Source organism: Venustampulla echinocandica (genome assembly GCF_003357145.1).
Source record: "Venustampulla echinocandica strain BP 5553 chromosome Unknown scaffold_1, whole genome shotgun sequence".
NCBI lineage: Eukaryota > Fungi > Ascomycota > Leotiomycetes > Helotiales > Pleuroascaceae > Venustampulla > Venustampulla echinocandica.
The window spans coordinates 1,520,382-1,542,413 of NW_022474206.1; the positions used below are offsets into that span (position 1 = coordinate 1,520,382).

The 22,032-nt window shown below is 49.0% G+C and overlaps 5 protein-coding genes across 5 annotated transcripts; 4 read left to right on the forward strand and 1 right to left on the reverse strand.

Moving 5' to 3' along the window:
* Positions 1–1,316: 1,316 nt before the first annotated feature.
* On the forward strand, positions 1,317–8,044 carry BP5553_03038 (uncharacterized protein; the record flags this gene model as incomplete). Its single annotated transcript, XM_032011661.1, has 5 exons — positions 1,317–6,630; positions 6,687–7,175; positions 7,279–7,394; positions 7,467–7,898; positions 7,979–8,044. 5 exons carry the CDS (start codon positions 1,317–1,319, stop codon positions 8,042–8,044), a joined length of 6,417 nt encoding a protein of 2,138 aa, XP_031871354.1.
* A 2,970-nt stretch (positions 8,045–11,014) lies between these two features.
* On the forward strand, positions 11,015–12,843 carry BP5553_03039 (uncharacterized protein; the record flags this gene model as incomplete). The annotated part of the gene is made up of 2 exons (XM_032011662.1): positions 11,015–11,102; positions 11,168–12,843. 2 exons carry the CDS (start codon positions 11,015–11,017, stop codon positions 12,841–12,843), a joined length of 1,764 nt encoding a protein of 587 aa, XP_031871355.1.
* Positions 12,844–14,230: 1,387 nt separating this feature from the next.
* Positions 14,231–17,325, forward strand: BP5553_03040 (uncharacterized protein; the record flags this gene model as incomplete). The annotated part of the gene is made up of 2 exons (XM_032011663.1): positions 14,231–14,991; positions 15,057–17,325. 2 exons carry the CDS (start codon positions 14,231–14,233, stop codon positions 17,323–17,325), a joined length of 3,030 nt encoding a protein of 1,009 aa, XP_031871356.1.
* Positions 17,326–17,957: 632 nt separating this feature from the next.
* Positions 17,958–19,955, reverse strand: BP5553_03041 (uncharacterized protein; the record flags this gene model as incomplete). Its single annotated transcript, XM_032011664.1, has 5 exons — positions 17,958–19,084; positions 19,136–19,414; positions 19,481–19,540; positions 19,609–19,759; positions 19,890–19,955. 5 exons carry the CDS (start codon positions 19,953–19,955, stop codon positions 17,958–17,960), a joined length of 1,683 nt encoding a protein of 560 aa, XP_031871357.1.
* A 1,008-nt stretch (positions 19,956–20,963) lies between these two features.
* BP5553_03042 (uncharacterized protein) lies at positions 20,964–21,986 on the forward strand (the record flags this gene model as incomplete). The annotated part of the gene is made up of 2 exons (XM_032011665.1): positions 20,964–21,080; positions 21,189–21,986. The coding sequence occupies 2 exons, from the start codon at positions 20,964–20,966 to the stop codon at positions 21,984–21,986; spliced, it is 915 nt and encodes a 304-aa protein (XP_031871358.1).
* Between the last annotated feature and the right edge of the window lie 46 nt (positions 21,987–22,032).

The window sequence follows — 22,032 nt, forward strand, 5'->3', positions numbered from 1 at the left end:
ATGGCGTTCCAGGTAACGACGAGGATGAGTTGTGGTAAGTCAATCCGGGCAATGGAGTTTCTTGGGGAAACTACGGTAAGTCGGTATGGAGAGAATCCTTTGCCCTTCAGAGTGAGGCTTGTCCAGGGTGATGATTGGCTCCAAGGTAGCTGGTATCGACGAGGGGGCGGCTGTCGTAGATTTAATATAGGCAATAGAATATGTTGCTATTTGCAAATGGGCGTGTGTAAAGTCTCGATAGCTTCCAAAATCACTGGTATGGTTTCGGGGGAAACGGGGTATGGTACTATCGTTATGGTCGAACGTAAAGGTATCGGCCGGGAGTAGATGGTGATACAGTCGGTATAGGCAACGGAATCGCGCTTTTCGCAATGAAGTGTGTGTAATGCCGATAGCTTCGAAGGTGCAACCGTACAGCAAGGCGTCTCGACTCTCGAGCAAAAGTCAACGGCAGCGAACAACAAACAGGCATTTCACGTGGCCGTCGGGGGTATTCGTTTTCGGCTCCAATTGATGGTCCCGCCATACTGGATACTGGATCCGGTTCCTACAGATGTTGAAGCGAGGCTGTGCCGTGCTGAGAATAGCATTCGACATGGAGGTCTGCATTCGAGGTTGATGGAAGCGCGGTAAGTGATTGCGGCGTATGCCTGAGGTGAGAAAATGGCCTAAGAAAATAGCGGGGGGCAGGGGTGTGGCCGGATTGTGACAGGATGACATAATTAGCAAGCGGCGGGGGCAGGGGCAGTGCAAGGGCACGACTAGGATTAGCGGGTCGGCGGGATTAGCCGCCCCCACATCACAGCCTCGGGTCTGAGTAATACTTTCTTGCTCACGTCACGTCTCAACTCTCACATCATGACGGACCGAATATTGGATATTGTACGAATCCAGTCTACCCGCCGCATTCCACTTTAGGGGGCCATTTCTGCTTTGGGAATTGTCCTTGCCTCTTTCTTGGTCCCATCGCTAATTGGGCAAGGGGATATTGGATTGCGGCCGAGTGAGTATTCGTTTGCCTGTAAAAACGGCTTATGAGCTACAATGGCCATGGGGACAAGTGAGCACCGCTCTATTCTACACTTCTGCGTGGGTTTTGGGTTTCCGCTTCTGCGCACGTGTTCACTCTTTCTTGTCTCCCTTGCCATTCTTTTCTCGCTGTATACTTCTAAAGGTTGATGCTGCTGTGACGCGTGGCATTATCTTCTTCAGATCTCTTATCTCTTTCTATTCGTCGATCAATTCCCAAGTCGTAGCTCTTGCGTCACCGAGAGCCGGGTCTCCTAGTAGGTTCTTGGTACTGCATTGCCCTCTCAATGGTATTACCTGGGCTCGTTGACGTAGCAGCTATGCCAGCATCTTCAGACAGCTCAGGAGTTGCAGCAGTCTGGTGTTCTGATGGCTCTGTGGCATCTTGCTCGTCGGCAAGCTCCGTTGCTGCAGAAATATCTTCCATTTCTACAACCTCAACAGAGTCGTCAGGATCACGACAAGTCCTCATTTATCATGGTTCCCTCCGTCTCCCTATAACTATCAAGAGTACTGCTCGACATCTCTTGCTCCAACTGCGTGAGGACTTCCTCTTCGAATTCAGCAACTTGTCAGACGAAGAATCGGAAGAGAACGATACAGCTTCCGCAACGGCTATCTTACTACAACGCTTCATTCAATTCGTGTTAAAATGCAAATTTCCAGAAACGGATGGCGTTTCTACAGAGCACGGTTCACTCCTTGTTCTCGAAGCTCTTCTTCAAACTTTCGAAGATCAAGTTGGTCGGAATGATAACGTGCACACAACTGTCAATTCGTTGCCGGTCTCTCCAGAAATCAAAAGGCAGATTGTTTCTACTGTTGTTCGCGCTTCAAATCTTGTCGGACGAAGCCTCAACCACCAGAAGGAGACTGGCTCACCCAACACTGCCCTTTTTCAGGCAGTGCACGACCATAAAGCGCTTGTATATGCCATCTTTGGTGGACAGGGTACGGATAACTACTTCGATTCATTGAGTGAGCTTCATACGACTTATGAGCCATTAATAACGCCACTACTACTGCGAGCGAGCAGTCATTTACGCCAGCTTATTGCAGTCGAGGAAGCCTACCAATGCCACTTCCCCAAGACTCTCGATATCTTGCTCTGGTTGAGAAGCCCGGAGACACGCCCAGATGCCGTTTACCTAGCGGTAGCGCCAGTAAGCTTTCCTCTGATCGGCCTGCTTCAACTTGCCGCCTTCGAGGTAGTAGCGCGCCTTTTAGGCCTTTCCCCTTCCGGGATGTCTTCTATGCTTTCCGGAGCGACGGGACATTCGCAAGGAATTGTCACAGCTGCAGTCATTGCAGCATCGACGGACTGGTTTTCCTTCCACACAATGGCCATGAAGGCCCTTGGTCTACTTCTCTCCATCGGATGCCGTAGCCAAAGTGCCGTTGTTGCACCTGCTGCTCGTCACGCATTAATAAGCGATGCTTTACATCACAGCGAAGGAGCGCCAAGTGCTATGCTATCTGTTCGACATCTTCCGCTGCAAATTGTACAAAAGCTCGTGCAGGAAATTAACGCCCATCTCCCACCGAACGCAGCCATAGAGATAGCCTTACACAACGAACGCACCAACTTCGTGCTTGCCGGTCCACCAGCATCTCTCCACGGGCTCAATGTTCAACTTCGCATCATAAAGGCTATGTCAAGTCAGGGGCAGGCTCGTATTCCATTCGACAAGAGGAAACCGGCCGTCGCCAATCGCTTCCTCCCTATATCAGCGCCATTCCATAGTTCGCAGCTAGCTAGTGCTGTAGCTTTAGTACTTCGAGATGTGCAGGCGCAGAATGGATTGCATATCCTGGGATCTAATTTGCATATGCCAGTGTATTCAACAACTGCTGAAGGGATGAATCTCCGCTTATGTGGAACCGAAGACATTGTACCGAAAATGATTCGCATGATTATAGAGCAGCCTCTCCATTGGAGCGCCGCAACCAAGCTTCCCGGTGCCACACATATAATCGATTTTGGGCCTGGGCGAGCGGCTGCTGGAGCTGGCGGCCTTGTTCATGCAATGAAGGAAGGAAGTGGCGTACGAGTATTGAACGCTCTCGGAATCGACGGTAATGGGAGCTTTGGAGGCTTAGGAGAACTTCTTGCTCGCCCACAAAACCATAATCTTGTATATGGCCCAGATTGGAGCCGTGATCATGGGCCCAGCCTAGTGAGAACAGCGGCCAAAAGATGTCTTGTCAACACCAAGATGAGTCGTCTGCTTGGACTGCCACCTATTATGGTGGCGGGCATGACCCCAACGACGTGCAGCCCTGCGTTTGTTGCTGCTATCATTAACGCCGGCTTCCACGTCGAATTCGCGACAGGCGGATATCATGAGGCTGCTACGCTTGAGGCTGCCTTGCGCGAGGTTGCAGAGAACATTCCTTCTGGTCGTGGTATCTCCTGCAATCTCATCTACGCCAATCCAACCGCTTTACAATGGCAACTGACATTGCTTCGGACATTGAGTGCGGATGGGGCAGTGCCCATAGATGGACTGACGTTCGGTGCTGGGGTGCCTTCGGTTGACGTTGCAAGCGAGTATATAATGAGCTTTCGAGCACTCAAGCATATGAGTTTCAAGCCAGGTAGCCAAAATGCCATTCGTCAAGTTGTCGCAATCGCGAAAGCGAATCCCACATTCCCTATCATCCTGCAGTGGACCGGGGGCAGGGCAGGTGGACACCATTCTTTTGAAGATTTCCACGACCCTATCCTACACTCTTACGCCGAGCTCCGACGCCAGCGAAACATCATTCTGGTTGCTGGCAGTGGCTTCGGAGATGTAGACGGCTCCTTTCCATACTTGACAGGCGAGTGGACAACGCAATATAACCTGCCTGCGATGCCGTTTGATGGCATCCTACTCGGGAGTCGCGTCATGACAGCCAAGGAGGCAAAGACTAGCCATGGAGCCAAAGAAGCCATTGTACAAGCTGCCGGCGTTGAAGATGCTCAATGGACGGGAACTTATAAACAGCCGACAGGAGGTGTGCTTACAGTCATCTCTGAAATGGGCGAGCCCATTCATGTGCTGGCAACGAGAGGAATGCGTCTATGGGCTGAACTGGATACCACCATCTTTAGCATGACCGATAAGACGGACCGGATGAGGCGATTGCGCGAGAAGAAGGCATACATTATCGAAAGGTTGAACTCAGATTACCAGAAGGTGTGGTTCGGGCAAAGTCGAAGTGGTGATGCTGTTGTCGACCTCGAAGATATGACTTATGCGGAGGTAACCGAGCGCTTAATCCAACTCCTATTCATTCCCGATGAACAACGCTGGGTGCACCCTTCCCACAAACAATTAGTCTTTGATTTCATTCGCCATGCAGAGTCGCGTTTCATTAGCAGCCATAGTACGTCTAGTGTCAGTGTTTTAGAGTCGGTCGGCGACCTCGACGTGGCCCCAATCTCTTGCGCCAGACAGTTGTTTGCCCTTTATCCCCGAATGGCCGAGGACCTCATCGGCTATCAGGATGTGCAGCACTTCCTCTCCCTCTGCCGACGACGCGGACAAAAGCCAGTCCCATTTGTGCCGGCTCTTGACGATCACTTTGAGACATGGTTTAAGAAAGATTCCTTGTGGCAATCTGAGGATCTAGCCGCTGTTCCCGGCCGGGATGTTGGCAGGATCTGCATCTTGCAAGGCCCTGTCGCCACCAAGCACACTAAGGTCGTTGACGAACCTATCAAGGACATCCTTGATGGCTTACACAATGGCTTCGTTCACCGGCTGACCGAGGCACAATATGCCGGTAAAGAATTGGACGTGCCGTTTGTAGAGTGCTTTATGAATACTAGCCCAACCTCCAACGAGGCCTCCTTTTCTGTTTTGGAAACTAGGTTGCGTGCACTTGGTGGCATTGAGAACAACTGGAGGCAGGCTTTTTTCACTAGTGAGACAATCGTGCAAGACAGAAAGGTTGTGGAGAATCCTGTCCGGAGGCTATTTCAACAGGAACAATCGACCCTCATCCGAGTGGAAAATACAGCGGAGCCATGGAAAACCACAGTCTCCCTGAGCGAGATCAACTCCGATGGTGAGCCGATCAAAGTGGTCGAGGTGCGATTACAATCACGTCACGCAAACATTATCGAGCTTTCCTTTTTCGAACATAGAACAGTGACCAAGCAGCGAGCAGAGCTCTTGTTAAAGTACAGATATTCTCCCGAATTAAGCTACGCTCCAATCCATGAGCTCATGGAAGGTCGCGAAGAACGTATTCGCTCCTTCTACCGGCAGGTTTGGTTTGGCGACGATATGGATGACTCTGCAAAAGATAACGACTCATCGATTCGCAGTGATTTCCACAGTGGCCCTATTCATGTTACTGCTCAGGATATCAAACAACTCGCCACCACGCTGCAAAATTTGGATTCCATCTGCCCAGAGCCACTTAGGAACTGTCTAATTGCTCCGATGGATTTTGCGATCGTTGCAGCATGGAAACCGCTTTTGCAACCTCTCTTTACACCTGAGATCCAAGGCGATTTGCTAAATCTTGTTCATCTTTTGAATAACTATCGTATGGCACCAGATGCAGTACCAATTTCTGAAGGAGACATCGTTGAAACCACAGCGCGAGTCACAGCCGTAATAAATCAAGACTCAGGCAAAATGATCGAAGTGCGTGGCCGGATATTCCGGAGTGGTATGGCAGTCATGGATATCGAGAGCCGGTTCTTCTTCCGCGGCATATATACAGATTATGAGAACACGTTCCAGATCACGGATGAAGAGCCGATGCAGGTTCGACTTGAATCGGCAAGTGATCTAGCTGTCCTAAGAGCAAAACCATGGTTCTACATGAGTGAATCCTCGCTCCAACTGTTAAAGCCTCAGAGTACCCTTGTTTTCCATCTACAAACCGAGAGCCGGCCCGGTAGAGACAAAGGCTTGTTCAAATATATCAAGACCACTGGGCGGGTTGAAGCTAAGCTAGCATCGAAAAGGTTACATCGCCTGGGCTCGGTAGAGTACACTTCTACAGAATCCCATAATAATCCAGTACTCAGCTATCTTCAACGAAAAGGCAAAGCTAGATATACTCGAGTCATGTTTGAAACTCCACGTCCTCTTTTCGAGAACAGCAAAGATATGGTGATTGAGCTGCCGACTTCCAATGAGTCATATGCAATTGCTTCTAGGGATTACAATCCAATTCATGTATCGCGGCCCCTCGCCAATTACGCATCTTTACCAGGTACGATAACGCACGGCATGTATGCCAGCGGACGTGTGCGGGCAGTCATTGAGAAGCATTTGCATTCTTCCAGCGAAAATTTCTTCAAAGCCTTCCAATGCACTTTCGTCGGTATGATGCTGCCGGGAGATAAGCTCCAGCTCTCATTTTACCATATTGGCATGGTATCTGGCACTCGAATCATCAGGTTCGAGGCGACCAAGCTGGAATCTGGGGAGACTGTCTTACTAGGTGAAGCAGAGGTCGATCCACCAAAGACAGCCTATCTCTTTACCGGTCAGGGTAGTCAGAAAGTCGGCATGGGCATGGAGCTTTACGGGGTAAGTGAAGTAGCGAGAGAGGTCTGGGATTGCGCTGATAGGCACTTCTTGGACACTTATGGTGAGCAAACTCTGCACCTTATATACATGGTTCAATTCGTAACCCATCTCCTATAGGACTCCGAATTACCAATATTGTCAAAAACAACCCTAAACAACTCACCGTTCATTTTGGTGGGCGCCGGGGTCGCACAATTCGGCAAAACTATATGGACCTTGTGTTCATCAGTACCACATCAGGTGGTACTATACTACGACAACGATGCTTTCCTGATATCAATGAGGAGACCCTCTCCTACACTTTCTCATCGCCCACCGGCCTCCTATCTGCCACCCAATTTACTCAGCCGGCTCTAACGCTGATGGAGATTGCTACCTACAAGGACTTAGCAAGCCGTGGCTTAGTGTCACATAACAGCGCTTACGCGGGGCACTCCCTCGGTGAATACTCTTCACTATGCGCAGTTGCAGAACTCCTTCCAATAGAGGCCCTTATGTCCATTGTCTTCTATCGTGGCCTGACAATGCAGTTTGCTGTTGATCGTGATCAAGATGGAAGATCCGAGTTTGGAATGTGTGCTGTCAATCCAACCCGGTTATCGAAACGTAAGTCAAATCCTTCCATTGTCCTGTTACTGCAGCCATTGTGCAGTAAATACTACCCTACGACCCCCCCTTCGTTTGACAGCACTAAACTTAATCGTTGCAGCTTTCGATGGGCCCTGTCTGAAACTCCTCTCAACTGCCATTGCTTCCGCAACATCAACCCTGCTGGAAGTCGTCAATTTCAACATAGCCGGGCAGCAGTATGTGTGTGCTGGTCATGTAAGATAATGCCCCCCCCCCCCCCCCCCTCCCCCCAATGATGCTACTACTGTTACTGACCTAATTCCATAGCTGCTCGCCCTGGAGTGTCTAGGCGACGTCTTAGACCATATACACAAGGCAAGGCTCTCCTTGGAAGAACTAGTATCAGACAATGGGAGGTCCGATACTGCCGAATCCCCTCTGCACAGCCTGATTCATGCTATAGCCAACAAGGCTCCATCAACACAGAGAATCAAAGCCACAGGATTGAATCGGGGGATTGCCACCATTCCGTTAGTCGGCCTCGACGTGCCGTTCCACTCCTCCTACCTGAAATCCGGGGTATCTTCCTTCAGACGACACCTCTATGAGAAAATACCGCAAAGTGCCCTAGATCTAGATCGCATTCTGGGGAAGTACATTCCTAACTTGACTGCTGCGCCATTCGAGATATCCCGTGCATACTTTGAAACGGTGTTGCAGCTCACGGGATCGAAGGTTATCGGTGACATAATTCCAAGGGTGAGTCTACCACACCCAACCTGACGTAATTTAAATTTGCAAATCAGGTTTATAGATACTAACAGGTGCCGCAATAACAGTGGAATGAGTTCGAATCCTGGAACCCGGGGCAAGAGATGCCAGTAATGCCTACCTGTATCTACTAAAACTAGAATTTTCCTTGGTTCCGCTTAATATTTTAAGTCTAAATGGTTTTTTTTATTTTTAATATAGTTTACAACGTATATCCTTGATTCGATTCATTTAGTTGTAAAAGAAACTCTGTATACATTTTCCAATCTATTTACCGGACCTAAAAATTACATCACATTTTATTCTCTCACTGGAACTAATTTTGCGCCACGTAATTCGAACGCTCCTGCTACTTTGCGAAATTTGCTAGGCTAACGTCATTATAACGCCTGTTATTCGGATATTCCCTCCATTAGATTTGCTTCAGACCTAGAAAAAGAAGTTTTGGTTGGCCAATATTCTATCTCCGGGGGATAAGGAATGTGCAACCAGTTGAAGGATTCCAAGTATTATTACCCCACCCCAAAAGGTCTGTCGGCGACAAAGCCTCGATTTTGTACGTAAAACCTTTTGTCCCATTCCCACAATTTGGAATGGCGGAGATGTTTTGTTTCGCTGATACAAGGATAGGAATCCTGTAATTTCCAGGTGGTTAAGATCCCTCTTTTTTATACGTGTCTGCCCTACACTTGCTAATGACACAAATTCCATCCGCCACAAAGCCTATTTTTGTACATAGTACTTGTTGTCTAATTTGCACGCATGCCTATAGGAGGGATATTTTTGTTTGGTTGGTATACGAATAGATTTCTAGGGAGGCACCGACGTCATCACTGTCAAAAAAGTACATCAAGAATCCGATACTTTCCGTGTGGCCAAGGTTCTTCCTGTAGGAATTGTGCGTTTTCATCCACTTTTCCCCTTCTTATAAGTCGGGTTTGCAATTACCCAGAAATATTCCGTTTGATATTATATTATCTCACATTCAATGTTATATTCGGCTGATGCTTGGGTTAATTTTATTTTGCTTTTATCTTAGCTCGAGTCTTATATTTGTTTATTTAATATTAGGAATTGTAGTGCTATTCGGATCTCTAGTATTATTTTCACACTTTTATAGCTATTATTTATCGCCCTAGGTAACCTCGTATTGAGGACACACTTCTTGAACACCATGAATTTGATTACTGCCATTACGTTTTATCACATTTAAAGTAGCCGTTCGATCAATATCACAATTCTCTCTTTTATTCTAACACGTCATACTAGCAAAGGAAGGCTACGCCGCGTAGAACCCCTAGCGCAATACCACGAACACATCAACCAATTGGAGGCTCCCATTCAGTCCCGTAATGCGCTGGCCGCTCCACATCAAATAGATCGCCGGTAGATCAACGTTGCCAATTTTTGAATCGTTAAACTCTAATTTTCGAAGAAGCCTTATACCTTTACCGAATCCCAACCCATTTGCACGTCTCTGTGCATTTTACTGAGAAAACGTAGGAGAGAAGATTTAGATCTCTCATTGACTTGGAATATAGCAGTACATTGATACGGATACCCCCAGAATAAATCGCAGTTTTTATCTCGATTCGACCAAGGCACTTTTAAGGCTACTAAAGATACATGGATTACTGATAGCAATTCACCGGTAGATGTGTATAAATAACGTTCAGGGCGCTTAAGGGCATAAAAATAGATAGAGAGCCTAAACTCTTTATTGTTACAAAGAGGCTTGTATTCCGGCATTCAACCCGTGCCGTTCCTTAGTGACTAAAAAGTCTGACTCTGTAGTCGGGGTGGGGACACGTGGCATGCGGTCGGTAAGCTCCTCCAGTGCCAAGTTACACTATATATGCACGTAAGCCTCACCCTGGGTTCCTATGGTCCCATTATTTCCGACATCCAAATTTACCTACCAAGAGAAACGCCCGCCCCACCCTGGTGAAAATTCCTTCAGCCACGTTTTGTCAGGATGAGATGATGACTACTGGCAAGTACTGTATGGGGACCCCCATCAGGAGGCTCAAACCAGGGAATCAAACCAGAACCCTCGCGGAGATCAGCTGGCATGTACGTAGCAGCTCCTTGGCGGCAACTTTGAACACACACGGGGGTTTACCACCAAGAGAATCCCTGCAATGCCCCTGCATGTCCGCAGTTGCAGCTAAGGAGTTACCTCAGCTCAGCCTCAGAAACAAACCGGTGGATGTTTGGTTCTCGTCGGAACTCGGAAAATACCGTAGTGGTGCTGGGACCCACGCCTCGCGCATAAGGCATGTTAAAGCCCCGTTCCTGCGGCCGAACCTTGTCACTCCGTTCCGTCGCAACTGGCCAAGGCTACCTATTTTCCGTCCTTTACTCGACACCGAGAACTAGGACCTCGGTACTCGTATAAATACAGTAGATGTCTAACCTAGCTCTATCTAAAGCGAGCGACCCTGGCGAGCACATCTTTGGCAGGGAAATTAAAGGGGGTAGGCATATTAGGAGTGCGTCGTAGTATTTGTTCAGATACAACCTATGTTGCCCTCACCTAATTTTTCGTGCGAAAAGCATTACGACGATTAATCTAAAACTAAATCTCTTACCTTTTCAAGTTGGCCTACCCTGGTAAACATGAGATGTATAGAGGAAGGAAGCAATTTCATTACAAAAAGGGGTAAAAGAGACTGATCAGATGCACAGCGAGGCGGAGGCGAGTGTGAATATCGGTAATTACTAATAATAGTGGCTGCGGCGGGGACATGTTGTGATAGGGAACACGATACGAAGTAGGAGTAGCGCGGTTGGGGGCAGTTTTGGCATCGTGCGCTACATGCCTAATGTGTAGGGTTTGGGTGGTGGGAATGTACAACGCTACATGGTGGCTATACCATTCTCCTCGAAGCCCAATAATATCTGATTGGGACTCTGGCGCGACTCTTATCCATCTGCATCCAGTATTGACGTACAGCAGGGGCGTAAAGTGGCGGCTTACAGTATTCTCTACGCGCAGCCTTGGGAGGATCATATTTCTAGATGGTCCTACCTGCGTACCTTAGTAAGGTACCTTTAGGTCCTCGAGTAAGTCATTCTCGACAGAGAAGATATTCAATGCCGCTATGACGAGATATTCAGAGGACTGGAATCAGATCACAGATCTTGCACAGCGCAAGAAAGTGCAGAATAGAATCGCGCAGAGGACGTACCGTAAGTTTTGTGCGGCTTTCAGCCTTGCCCTTTTTCTTGGTGCTTTTGCTAATAGCTGCCTATAGGCAATAAACTAAAGAGAAGGATAGCGGAACTTGAGCAGTTGAATGAGGTTTTGAACAGCCAGACAAGTCCGCAGCAAGTGCCCGTTGAGGAGATATCTCCTTACCAGCGAGGACTGCCTTCATTTGTGCCGGGCACTTCAAGAGGGACCCGGTCTACATCGCGAGAAGGAGATATTGGTGATGTCGGAAATATCCACGCCGGATCGAAAAGAGGAAGCCACGACCAGAATCAATTCTCTGAAGCCCCACCGAGATTCCAAGATATTGGCACCTCTCAATCCTACACAACTCCATCACCTCAACCAAGACCACTCCTTTCTCCAAACCCGCAAATTGCTCCAGCAGGTCTCCTAGGGGCTTTTCCTCGATCAGCCATAGCCGCGGGAGATTTACTGACACCACCTCCAGTTTCACAATCTCTCCATTCCACAGATATTAATTGCATGATCCGAGAGCCCCAGTCAATAGAATCCAACATTGGGTCCTACAATTTGACGCTAGACAATGACAGCAACAACTTTTTCCAACTCCCTGACAACCAATCAACCAACCCAGTCACAACATCAATGGACCTTCTCAATCTTGATGCCGCCATATCTCCCCAACCAAACCACATGTCACAACCTTCGGACGGCCGCACCACCCTCCACCTCGCCGTCGAACACAACCGTCTGAATATCGTACAATTGCTCCTAGCTCGTAACGCAGATATCAGAGCACAAGATCGATGGGGCTACACTGCTCTCCACGTAGCCGCTATAAGAGGCCATGAGGAACTAACAAGATCGCTCCTCTCCTGTTACTCCTCCTCCTCTTCATTGTCCTACCACAGCGACAGCAGATCTCAGCACGCCGACTTTATCGATATGACTGACGCTACGGGGTATACGGCTCTTCACCATGCTGCGGAAAACGGACATTCTGGCGTCGTGGAGATCCTATTCCTAGCTGGTGCAAACCCTCGAGCACAGAATAATACCGGGGCAACATTGCTACATCTCGCCGCTGCCGGGGGTCATGGAGGCCATGAGGCGGTGGTAGCGTCCCTTTTTCTGGCGGCGGCCACGAGTTCGAACACAAGACGAAGTTCAAGAGATTTGCTCAAGCCAGGATCCAATGGACATCTGCCCAGTCCAAACAAAAACAATAATGATAGCAGCAACCGTAATCGTAGTAATAGCTGCAGTAGCAGCAGCAAACAAAACAGCAGAGCTCCCTCACCACACCTCAACCATACCCAAAGCTTCCATCAACACTTAAACGCATCAACAACATCAACCTCCAACCACGAGAATAACACCAGTGCACCCTGGAGTGTCTCGCTCCATCCCACAATCCTTCACGACCTTCCCCACATCGTCGACAACTCCGGCGCAACCCCACTGCATGCAGCCGCTCAGTCTGGTCTTTCACCTCGAATTATCAGCATCCTCCTCTCGGCCGGTGCAGCTCCCGACGTCCCTGACGCAAGCACAGGCTTCTCACCACTCCACTATGCCGCTCAGAAGGGCCACGAGAGTATTGTCCGGATCCTGGTGGACAGCGGAGCAAACGCCGGGTTGAAGGCTAGGTGTGGTTGGAATGCACTTCATCTTGCTGTTCAGGGGGGTCATGATGCCGTTGTAGCGATGTTACTTGAGAGAGGGGCGGAGGTGAATGGGAGGGCAGAGGAGTAGGGGTGCGAATTTGGAATTCCACAGTACGATTCGTCTTCCACGTAAGACGATAGTAATTATGCGGCAATGGTAGCGGGGGTATTTTGAAATTTGAATGCGTCAGCAAAGGATACCAGGGTGGGCGACACATGGTGACATGGTTTTGGTCCTGTCGAAAAGGCATTGGTTGGAGTTATTTAAAGGGGTGTTTTCTTTCAGGATTTTATGGAAGCATGGCTACGGTACGGAGCATTGGGATGATACTGGTGGGATACTAGTACAGACCGGATTTGGGACATGGCATATTTGATCAATAACATCCCGTCGGCGTCCTGACCTACCTTCCTTATAAGTCTTCCCTGGTTGTTGGTCCCTGTTTGTTCCTATATCAACCTCAGGCCTCTCGCCTATACAATATAAAGAATACAAAAGGTAGATTAGACGAGTAAATACGGGGTATAGTAGAAGGAATTCGAACAGTTTTGTATCGACGTTCCGCCCCTTTTAGCACAGTGTAACCAGGGGTTCGCTTAGGGCATGTGCGTTCAGGGGTTCCAGTTGTTTTAGAGCAGGGCACGTGCACGAGCTCGCTTCTCGTACCAAGAGAGATCGTGACTAAAGTGACGACTTACTAATATTAGATTAGTTAGTGTATCTCCGCAACTACAGCTTCCATCTCTATAAGAATCGCACCCAGATGAAGATGCATATGACGGTATCATTCGGTGTTGTTATTTCCGCAGCGGGAATAATTAGTCGCCGCATTATAGCGAGAAGGAAGCGCCGGGTCGTGTTGTGTGGGGAACGAGCCCCGCAACTCGCAACTCTCACCATGTAGGCGCGGGGTGGCTGGTACGGTACGGTACAGTAAGAAGCCTGATATCCACAGTACAGTCAGACTGTAACCACACCGCTAGGTACGTACCTCCCTAGGCACACTACTTACTTCGTACATGCACACCTCCCCCGCTGCCCAAACGCCCCCCAGAATCCAGATGTATTTCGTAGGATTCAACGCTGGGACTCTGGGGCAAGGAGCTGAATGTAATCATGTAGGAGATGCATTCACCACATGGCCTCACCCTGATCCCGCAACATTAGTTACATCACCCTGCGGCGCAGGTAGGATTCTCACTCATCGTCGGCCGCCCACTCGGAAACCGGCAAGGCTGACGCGTACCCAAGACTCGGAAAGGCTGACGACGACCTAATAACTGATGCGCAGCTATTCTTTGTGCTCGTAGGCGCCACCACCTGCCCCCAACCGACGGGACTCAGGAGATGGGGAAATGACCTTGTATCATAGGCAGCAGATTGTGGAGAGGAGAGGACTACGCAAGCAAAACAGTTACCATGCTTGGCCGAAACACCATTCATACACACCCACAAAGCTACGTAGCTACACAAGATGACGAAAGTTACTTACCCCTCTGAAGAGCCCCTCTTCGATACAAACCCAAGCGTGAGCAACCATCATAGTGATAATACTCACAACAAGAACTCGATGTACAACTCCAACTCCAACCCCAACGGTATCGGGCTTCATGACCCCGATTTCGACGCTCAGGCGATCCGCGATGGCGATGGCCGCATTACCATTAGCCTCGATACCACGGGCTCCCGGCTCGGTGACATTACCTCGCGCTTCCAAGAAAAGCCTGAGCCTGAGCCTGAGACAGATAGCGAAGAGCCACCCACATATCACCCTTATACAGTCGCCACGGAGCTAGGACCAGCACCATACATGAATATTGTGATTCAAGTTGTCGGAAGCCGTGGTGACGTTCAGCCGTTTCTCGCCCTCGCGCGAGTCTTGAAACAGGTTCATGGCCATCACGTGCGGTTAGCTACTCACCCGAAGTTCGAGTCTTTGGTCGAAAATGCTGGAATTGAATTCTTCAGCATTGGAGGTGATCCCGCCGAGCTGATGGATTATATGGTGAACAATGCAGGACTCATGCCTGGTGTCGAGGCGCTGTTCAGCGGTGATATCGCACGCAAACAGAGGTTCATGGGCGAGATTGCAGAGGGTTGTTGGAGAAGTTGCATCGAGCCAGATGCGAAGACGGGCAAGCCTTTCATCGCGGATGCTATCATTGCAAACCCACCCAGTTTTGCACATGTCCATTGTGCAGAGAAGCTCGCAGTGCCATTGCATTTGATGTTCACGTATGTTCTAATCCAGTATTTTCTGTCTTTGTGGAGAGAAGATGATCGCTAACATGTACACTTAGAATGCCTTGGACTCCATCTCTCTCCTTCCCACATCCGCTGGCAAATATCCAGCCCACAACGGCCTCCCCCCAAACCAGCAATCTCATATCCTTCCACCTTGTTGAGATGCTCATCTGGCAGGGTCTTGGTGATATTATCAACGTCTTCCGCGTCCAAACCTTGGGCTTGGAGCCCCTGTCCTCGCTTTTTGCTCCAGGACTTACATGGCGGCTCAAGATCCCCTTCACATATGCTTGGAGTCCCGCGCTGCTCGCACGACCAAAGGAATGGGGTAATCATGTTAACATCAGTGGGTACTTTAACGATCCTACACAAACAGCCCACGACCCATCCCCTGAGCTGGCAAAATTCTTGGAGAGCGGCAATCCCCCAATCTATATCGGCTTCGGCAGCATCAAGTTCGACAATAGCGCTGCAATCACCCAAATAATTCTCGCCGCAGTTGAGCGTAGTGGTGTCCGCGCAATCATTTCCCGAGGTTGGGCGAAGCTAGGCTCACATATCCTTCCTGACGAGGTCCCCGAAACGGTGCTTTTTGTTGATGATACACCACATCCGTGGCTTTTCCCGCGGTGCAGCGCTGTTGTTCACCATGGCGGCGCAGGCACCACCACAACAGGGCTGTCAGCGGGGCGTCCAACGGTTGTAGTACCATTCTTTGGTGATCAGTGGTTCTGGGGTGATATGGTTGCGAGACGAGGCGCTGGCCCGAAACCAATTCCTTTCAAGCATGTCACGGTGGACAGCCTAAGTGAAGCGATCAACTTTGCACTGCGACCTGAGTGTAGCGAAGCCGCCCGAGAAATCGCAAACGCCATGCATCGTGAGAATGGATGTGAAGCAGGTGCTGGATTCTTCCATGCAGCTTTGCAGAGTCGTGATAATCGCTGCGCTGTGTGTCCGGAGCGCATCGCTTGCTGGAAGATACGCAAATCCCCATCCTCCCGTAGAAAGCCGTTGAGGTCGAAAGCCAGCTCGCAAAACGATGATAACAGCGAGATTAAGCTCAGCGCTCTCACCGCAGCCGTCTTGATACGCGAAAATAAAATTGATGTTCAGGATCTCGAACTTCTCCGGGCAATTGAGTACGACAACTCCACGGCCAACGCCCCCTGGGACCCCGTCTCCAGTCTTCTGGCTAATACCACGACCACGGTATCTGATATTCTCAAGGGCGTTGCTGCGGGGCCTAGAGAAGCATACAAACAAGTCAATGCCTCCAAAGAGCGCGCAAAAGCGCAACGAAGCAACGCTGGCGGTGACAGTAGTATGCAGACCTCGTGGGATGAACGAACTCTTGGCACTGAAACAAGCAGCCAAAACGGTGATGAGAAGTCCGAAAAAGGCTCGATTTCCGCAGGAATCACAAATCCATCTGTCTCCGATCATGCAACACCAAGAACTTCATCCTCGTCTATGAACGCTGCTGGTGCCGTAGCTTTAGAGTCTACCAAAGGAGTCGGTCGTATCATGTCTGCCGGTCTCAAAACCCCTGTAACCTTTACAAACGGTCTCGCTCGTGGCTTCCACAATGTCCCCAACCTCTATAACGATGACACCGTTCGCCCCGAAGCCAAAATCGACGGTGTGAAGAGTGGCTTAGTTGCAGCTGGGAAAGGATTCGGCCACGGCCTCTATGACGGGCTGACAGGCCTTGTGACACAGCCCTACAACGGCGCTAAGAAAGATGGAGCGGTAGGCTTCCTCAAAGGCGTTGGTAAGGGTCTTGGAGGCGTTGTGTTCAAGCCTAGTGCCGGCGCCTGTGGTGTCCCTGGGTATGCCTTTATGGGGGTGTATAAGTCGCTTATGAAGCTTCGAAAAGGGGACGAGATTACTCTGGATGAATATCTTGCTGCGTCGAGGATTGCACAAGGAGAGGAAGAGGTAGCCGCACTGGGCAGCAAGGACTGGGAGGATATTGTGGGGCGGTGGGGTGTGGAAGTTGCGACCGGGCGAGCAAGCGGACTGAGTGGACCGAGTGAGGAGAAACTGAAACCGCAAGGGACGGGAATGAGCAACCGGTCGTTTAGGAGTGAGAAGTCGAAGGAGAGTATGAACGATGAGAAGGGATCTAAGACCGGTGATAGAAAAGAATGGGAGGAGTATGAGTATTTTGATAATGCTACCGCTGTGGCACCCTCGACTCCTGCACCGACGAGGAACATCACTGGGGCAAGTGGTGATAGTATGTTAACCGAACAGCAGACTGGAGTCATTGAGCAAGCAAGGCAGGAATTGCCAGTGAAGCAAGTGTCCAAAGATGTATAAGGGATTTCGTTGTTAGGTACTAGTTAGGTCTTTTTGGGTCGGTATTTTTGGGTCGGTACTCGGTAGCACATTTGCAACAATTGTTTTATCTAACGTTACACTAATGGTGTTATGTAAATGTGATGTGAGAACCATCTCGTGTAGGACGGCCCTGTTTTCTTCATGTATACCTACTCGCTGCCTGATACGTTCTAGCTTTCTTCTATTAAAACGTATTTCGTGGTGGTGTTAAGCTTTTGGGCGGGCGCATGGTTCGGAAGTAACTTACTTAGCCTAAGAGTAATGGGATAAACCTAAAGCACGGGCCAGGCGCACCCCCTTTAATCGTAGCTTAGCGAAGTCCGATCTTGGCGAGGGGGTCCCCCCCCCCCCCCCTTTTTCTGTCCACTGCGAGCCTTTCCACTGTGATAAGGAGACTGGAGACGAATAAAACTGGGAATAGGCAATAAAACTGGGAATAGGCGATAAAGCTATTAAGTTTAATACTAATACTTTCTCCTCTTGAAATATATTTGAAACTAGGCTTTTCCCCATTTGTAAAGTACGAAGACCAAGAACGTGAGAGAAGAGATACGGTATTTGCTTAACATCATCAAAGGATCAAAAGAACACATCTCTCACTTGAGGCGAGCCTATATTTCAACAATTTCCTCCTCGCGAATGACAAACATTCTCTCCTTCGTCTCGTCAACCGCCGCATCAAGCTCCATTTGCTCAGCCTTCACCTCCCTCCTCGAAAACTTCAACATAGGTCCCTCCTTCTCACTCGTAATCCCCCCATGATACAACTGAAACTCCTCGGGATTTCTCCTCCCCAACGGCGCACCAACCTCCTTCCCCCTCCCCGTCTCCCCCTCCTTCCCATCTACCAGCGCCAAATCAAGCGTCCACAACACCGTCGCAAACGTAAGCATCAACTCCACAATGGCCAAGGACTTCCCAATACAAGCCCTCTGTCCAATAGAGAACGGATTCATTGCCGCATTAGCAAGCGCCAGTTGTTCCGCCGTCGTCGCCCCAGATTTCAGCACCCAGCGCTCCGGCTCGAACTTATGGGGACGAGGGTAATACTCTGCATTATGATGGATGCTATAGATCGATGTTCCCACATCCATACCCGCCGGGAAGAAATGCCCATCGACCGTTACGCCTCCTGGCCCAGCTTCACGAAACAGGGATGCGCCAATAGGAGGTGTAATACGCATGGCTTCTTCAATACAAGCTCGCACGTAAACACAAGAGTTCAACTTGGCACCGATCTTGATTTCGTCCCTGGAAGTAAACATCGAGCGGACTTCGTCAACAGCAGCTTGATAGCAAGTGCGGTTATGAGCCAGGTAGAAGAAAACACTTGACATAGCCGTCGACGTCGTATCGCTCCCGGCAATAACCAACGTCGTACTCTCGGCACCCAGCTGCTCTGGGCCCAATGCGTCCTTGCCCGCCCTCCGATTCTCGCTGGAGAGAGCGGAAAATACATCGGGTCGTTTGGGAGAGGTGACTTGTAGGCGTTCATGCAGGAGTTTACCGATAAAGTAGAGGAATGCGTTACGAGCTTTGATGCAGGCGGGGAAGAGCTTTTTGTCGAGGCGGCCGCGGACGAGGCCGGGAAGGTAGAGGAGTACCGTGGTACGGATGTTGGAGCCGGCAATGGCATCGGGAAGAAAGCGGTATTTTGGGACACCGAGGAGGTTGTATTGTTTGCCGAAGACGACGTCGGACATTATGTCGAAGGCGAGGTAGTTGCCTGTTGTCAAATCTGGGTTGGTATGTACATCTCTCTCAAATTATGGTCATGGGCTTTTCTTACACAGTTTTGCCATATTTCGTGATATGCTCCATGTCTGGTCTTTCTTGTACTCGGCCTCCTCGCCTTCATTCGGTGCTATAACATCAACAAGGTGGTTGATATGGTTTAATATAACCGGTTCGTATCTGCGGATTGCAGAGTCAGAGAGACCTTCGCCGATGAGTCTGCGACGATCAGAATGCTCTTTCTTGTTGCGGATAGTGAGCACCGAGGGGACGCGGTGGACCATAGCATTGTAGCCTTGGGACTTGGTTACGTTTTTGTTGATTCCATAGATATCTGTACACCGTTAGTTTAATTTCCACCAAGGTTTTCAGAGGTGGGTTTATGATAAGGAGTTCTCACCTCTTAGTCCGTTTGCTGTGTTAATAAGCATACGATCTGGTCCGTAGCGTACAAAGTTACCTGTGACACAAATTCAGTGAGTTGCTTGCTTTGTTTGGACAAATGCATTTCAACAGTCCGTTTCTTACCATATTTCTGATGGCATCTCCACATATCAAGATGGATATCCTGCTTGAATGCATGATAAGCAGCGTATGCATGCGTGAACTTTGCCAAAAATGGTCCGGGATATTTGGCTAGTGGGTGGAGGTAAAGCATGTAAACCACATAGGCAATCAACTGCACAGAGCAGTTTCGTTAGCTGCGGCATTTCTTGGGTAATTGAGAGATACTATATCCGTTGGAGGGTGATTGATACTAATTTGAGGGAAAGAACAGTAACGGGTGTTCGGAGAAATACTCAACTTACAGCAAGACCACAGGCACCAAACAGCAGCAAGGCAGCTGGCCCAGCAAGACCAATGATAAACGACATGGCTATTAACGGTTGAATGCAAATGAGGTGGAAGAAATTGGAACGGCTTATGATTGGCCAGATACAGCTGTTACAAGTAAATGCAAAAGAAACCAAGGGGACAATGACGACGACTTGTCACAACGGTTGAAAGGAAAATAAGGGGGAGGACTGGATATTTCGTAGAGACTGCAATAGTACCTGCGTATGTTTGAAGTACAAAAGTCACGGCGGCGTTGCTAAGTACCAATGTACCGTTTTGGGGATGGAGTAAGGTGGAAGGATTCTGATGGGCTGACAGAAGGCGCCATACTGATACTGCTGGAGCCACTTTGCTCTATCGTGGAACGTTGTAACGCCGCTCGTAAAAAATAATAAAAAGCGATTGGCCTAGTTGTGGTTTTTAGAATGAATAGTGGAAATAATTACATTCTGTGACTACTCCAGTAAGAATCATTTTTTAGATCTTAGCGAGTTCAATTGTGGCTGGCGTTGTGAATCCTTCGAGGGTCTGAACAAACTGATTCGGTGGCGCTCTGCGGTATTACTCAGGTTTGGGATGTGTCAGAATCTCGGTTTCTTAGGGATTATTTCCCGAGAAGACCATCTGAAACAAAGCCACGAAATTGCAATCGTTCCTAATCTTGCTGAGAATCATACTTCGGTGGGTGTGGATAGTGGAAGTGTATTTTTAGTAACCTGATATGTATGAAGAGTCCAAATATCCTAGTACTCCATAGCCTAGTGGTTTGCATCACTGAAGTAGGAAATGACGATTGATCTATTATTATGTCTATGATAAATTCCCATGCTAGTGGCGTAAAATCCTAAAAGCTGGGTCGCGCTTGACCTGCTGTTCCGTGGCAGAACAAGATCGAATTACCTCAGGAGTCAGCACTGCGTACTTTGCCTTCATTTCTGCTTAGTACAGGTGATTATTCAGAAAATTTCTTTGGCTTCTAAATTTATATGGCTTGCGATTAAATTTTTTACTGAACATAGAGCTTCTCAACTCTCCCTACCAATATAATGGGTTTATCCAGTGAGACCTTATCCAACCTCTTCTCATCACCTACAGCTATTATCGCTGGATTAATCGGTCTCTTTTGTCTCCTAAACCTCAAATCTCTGCCCTTTTTCTGGCACGTATGTCTCTCTCTCTCTTCTACATCTACATCCCCAAGCTCTCTAAAACGAAGGGGACGAAAAAGAGCAAGAAAAAGAAATCTGGACTCACATACATAATCCTCCCAGCTCCGCATCATCTCAGCCTTCACCCAACACCGCTCTACCTCCTTCAACCATAACCCGTCCGACACCCTCAACCTCTCCAAGCACCTCCACACTCCGCTCCTATTCCGGCCCCTCATCACTACCACCCGATGCAGCATCCTCGAAATCGACTACGTCCTTCACAAATCAAACAGCACCTACCTCACCGACCTTGACATTAGTCGCGTACATCTCCTCCTCGCTCTCTTCAAGAACGGCATTGCAAACCTCCAGAAAAATGAATATGCTGCTGGTAAGAAGAAAACCGTGATGCCGGTTCTAGGAGGTGTGAGTGTGAGTTTCAGACGGGCCATCCCACCGTTGCAAAAGTATGATGTTGTGACGCGAGTGCTGTGTTGGGATGAGAAGTGGATTTATGTTGTTAGTTGGTTTGTTAAGGCTGGATATATGGGGGGTACGAAGAAGAAGAAAGAGAAGGAGAGTTATGGGTCGAGCAATGGTGGCTCGGCGAATATTGCAGGAAAGCAAGAAAACACCGAGTCATCAAGACCTATATTTCCTAAGAACGTGTATGCGACGTCCCTTGCTAAGTATGTTATTAAGGCTGGCAGTGTGACGGTGAAGCCTGAGAGCTTGATAGTGGCTGGTGGTTTGCTGCCGGTGGGTGGTAGTAACGAGGCCAAGGGGGCCAGGGCCATTATTGAGAAGGAGAGGCTGCGGGCGTTGAAGTATGGAACTGCTTTTAGTCAATTGGATGGACTGCATGGCGAGCTTGATGTAGATGTGGATACATTGGGCTTCTTTAGGGATTTAGTATAGATGCGAAATTTCTAGAAATTGTGTTAGAGAATAGATTATTAGAAAA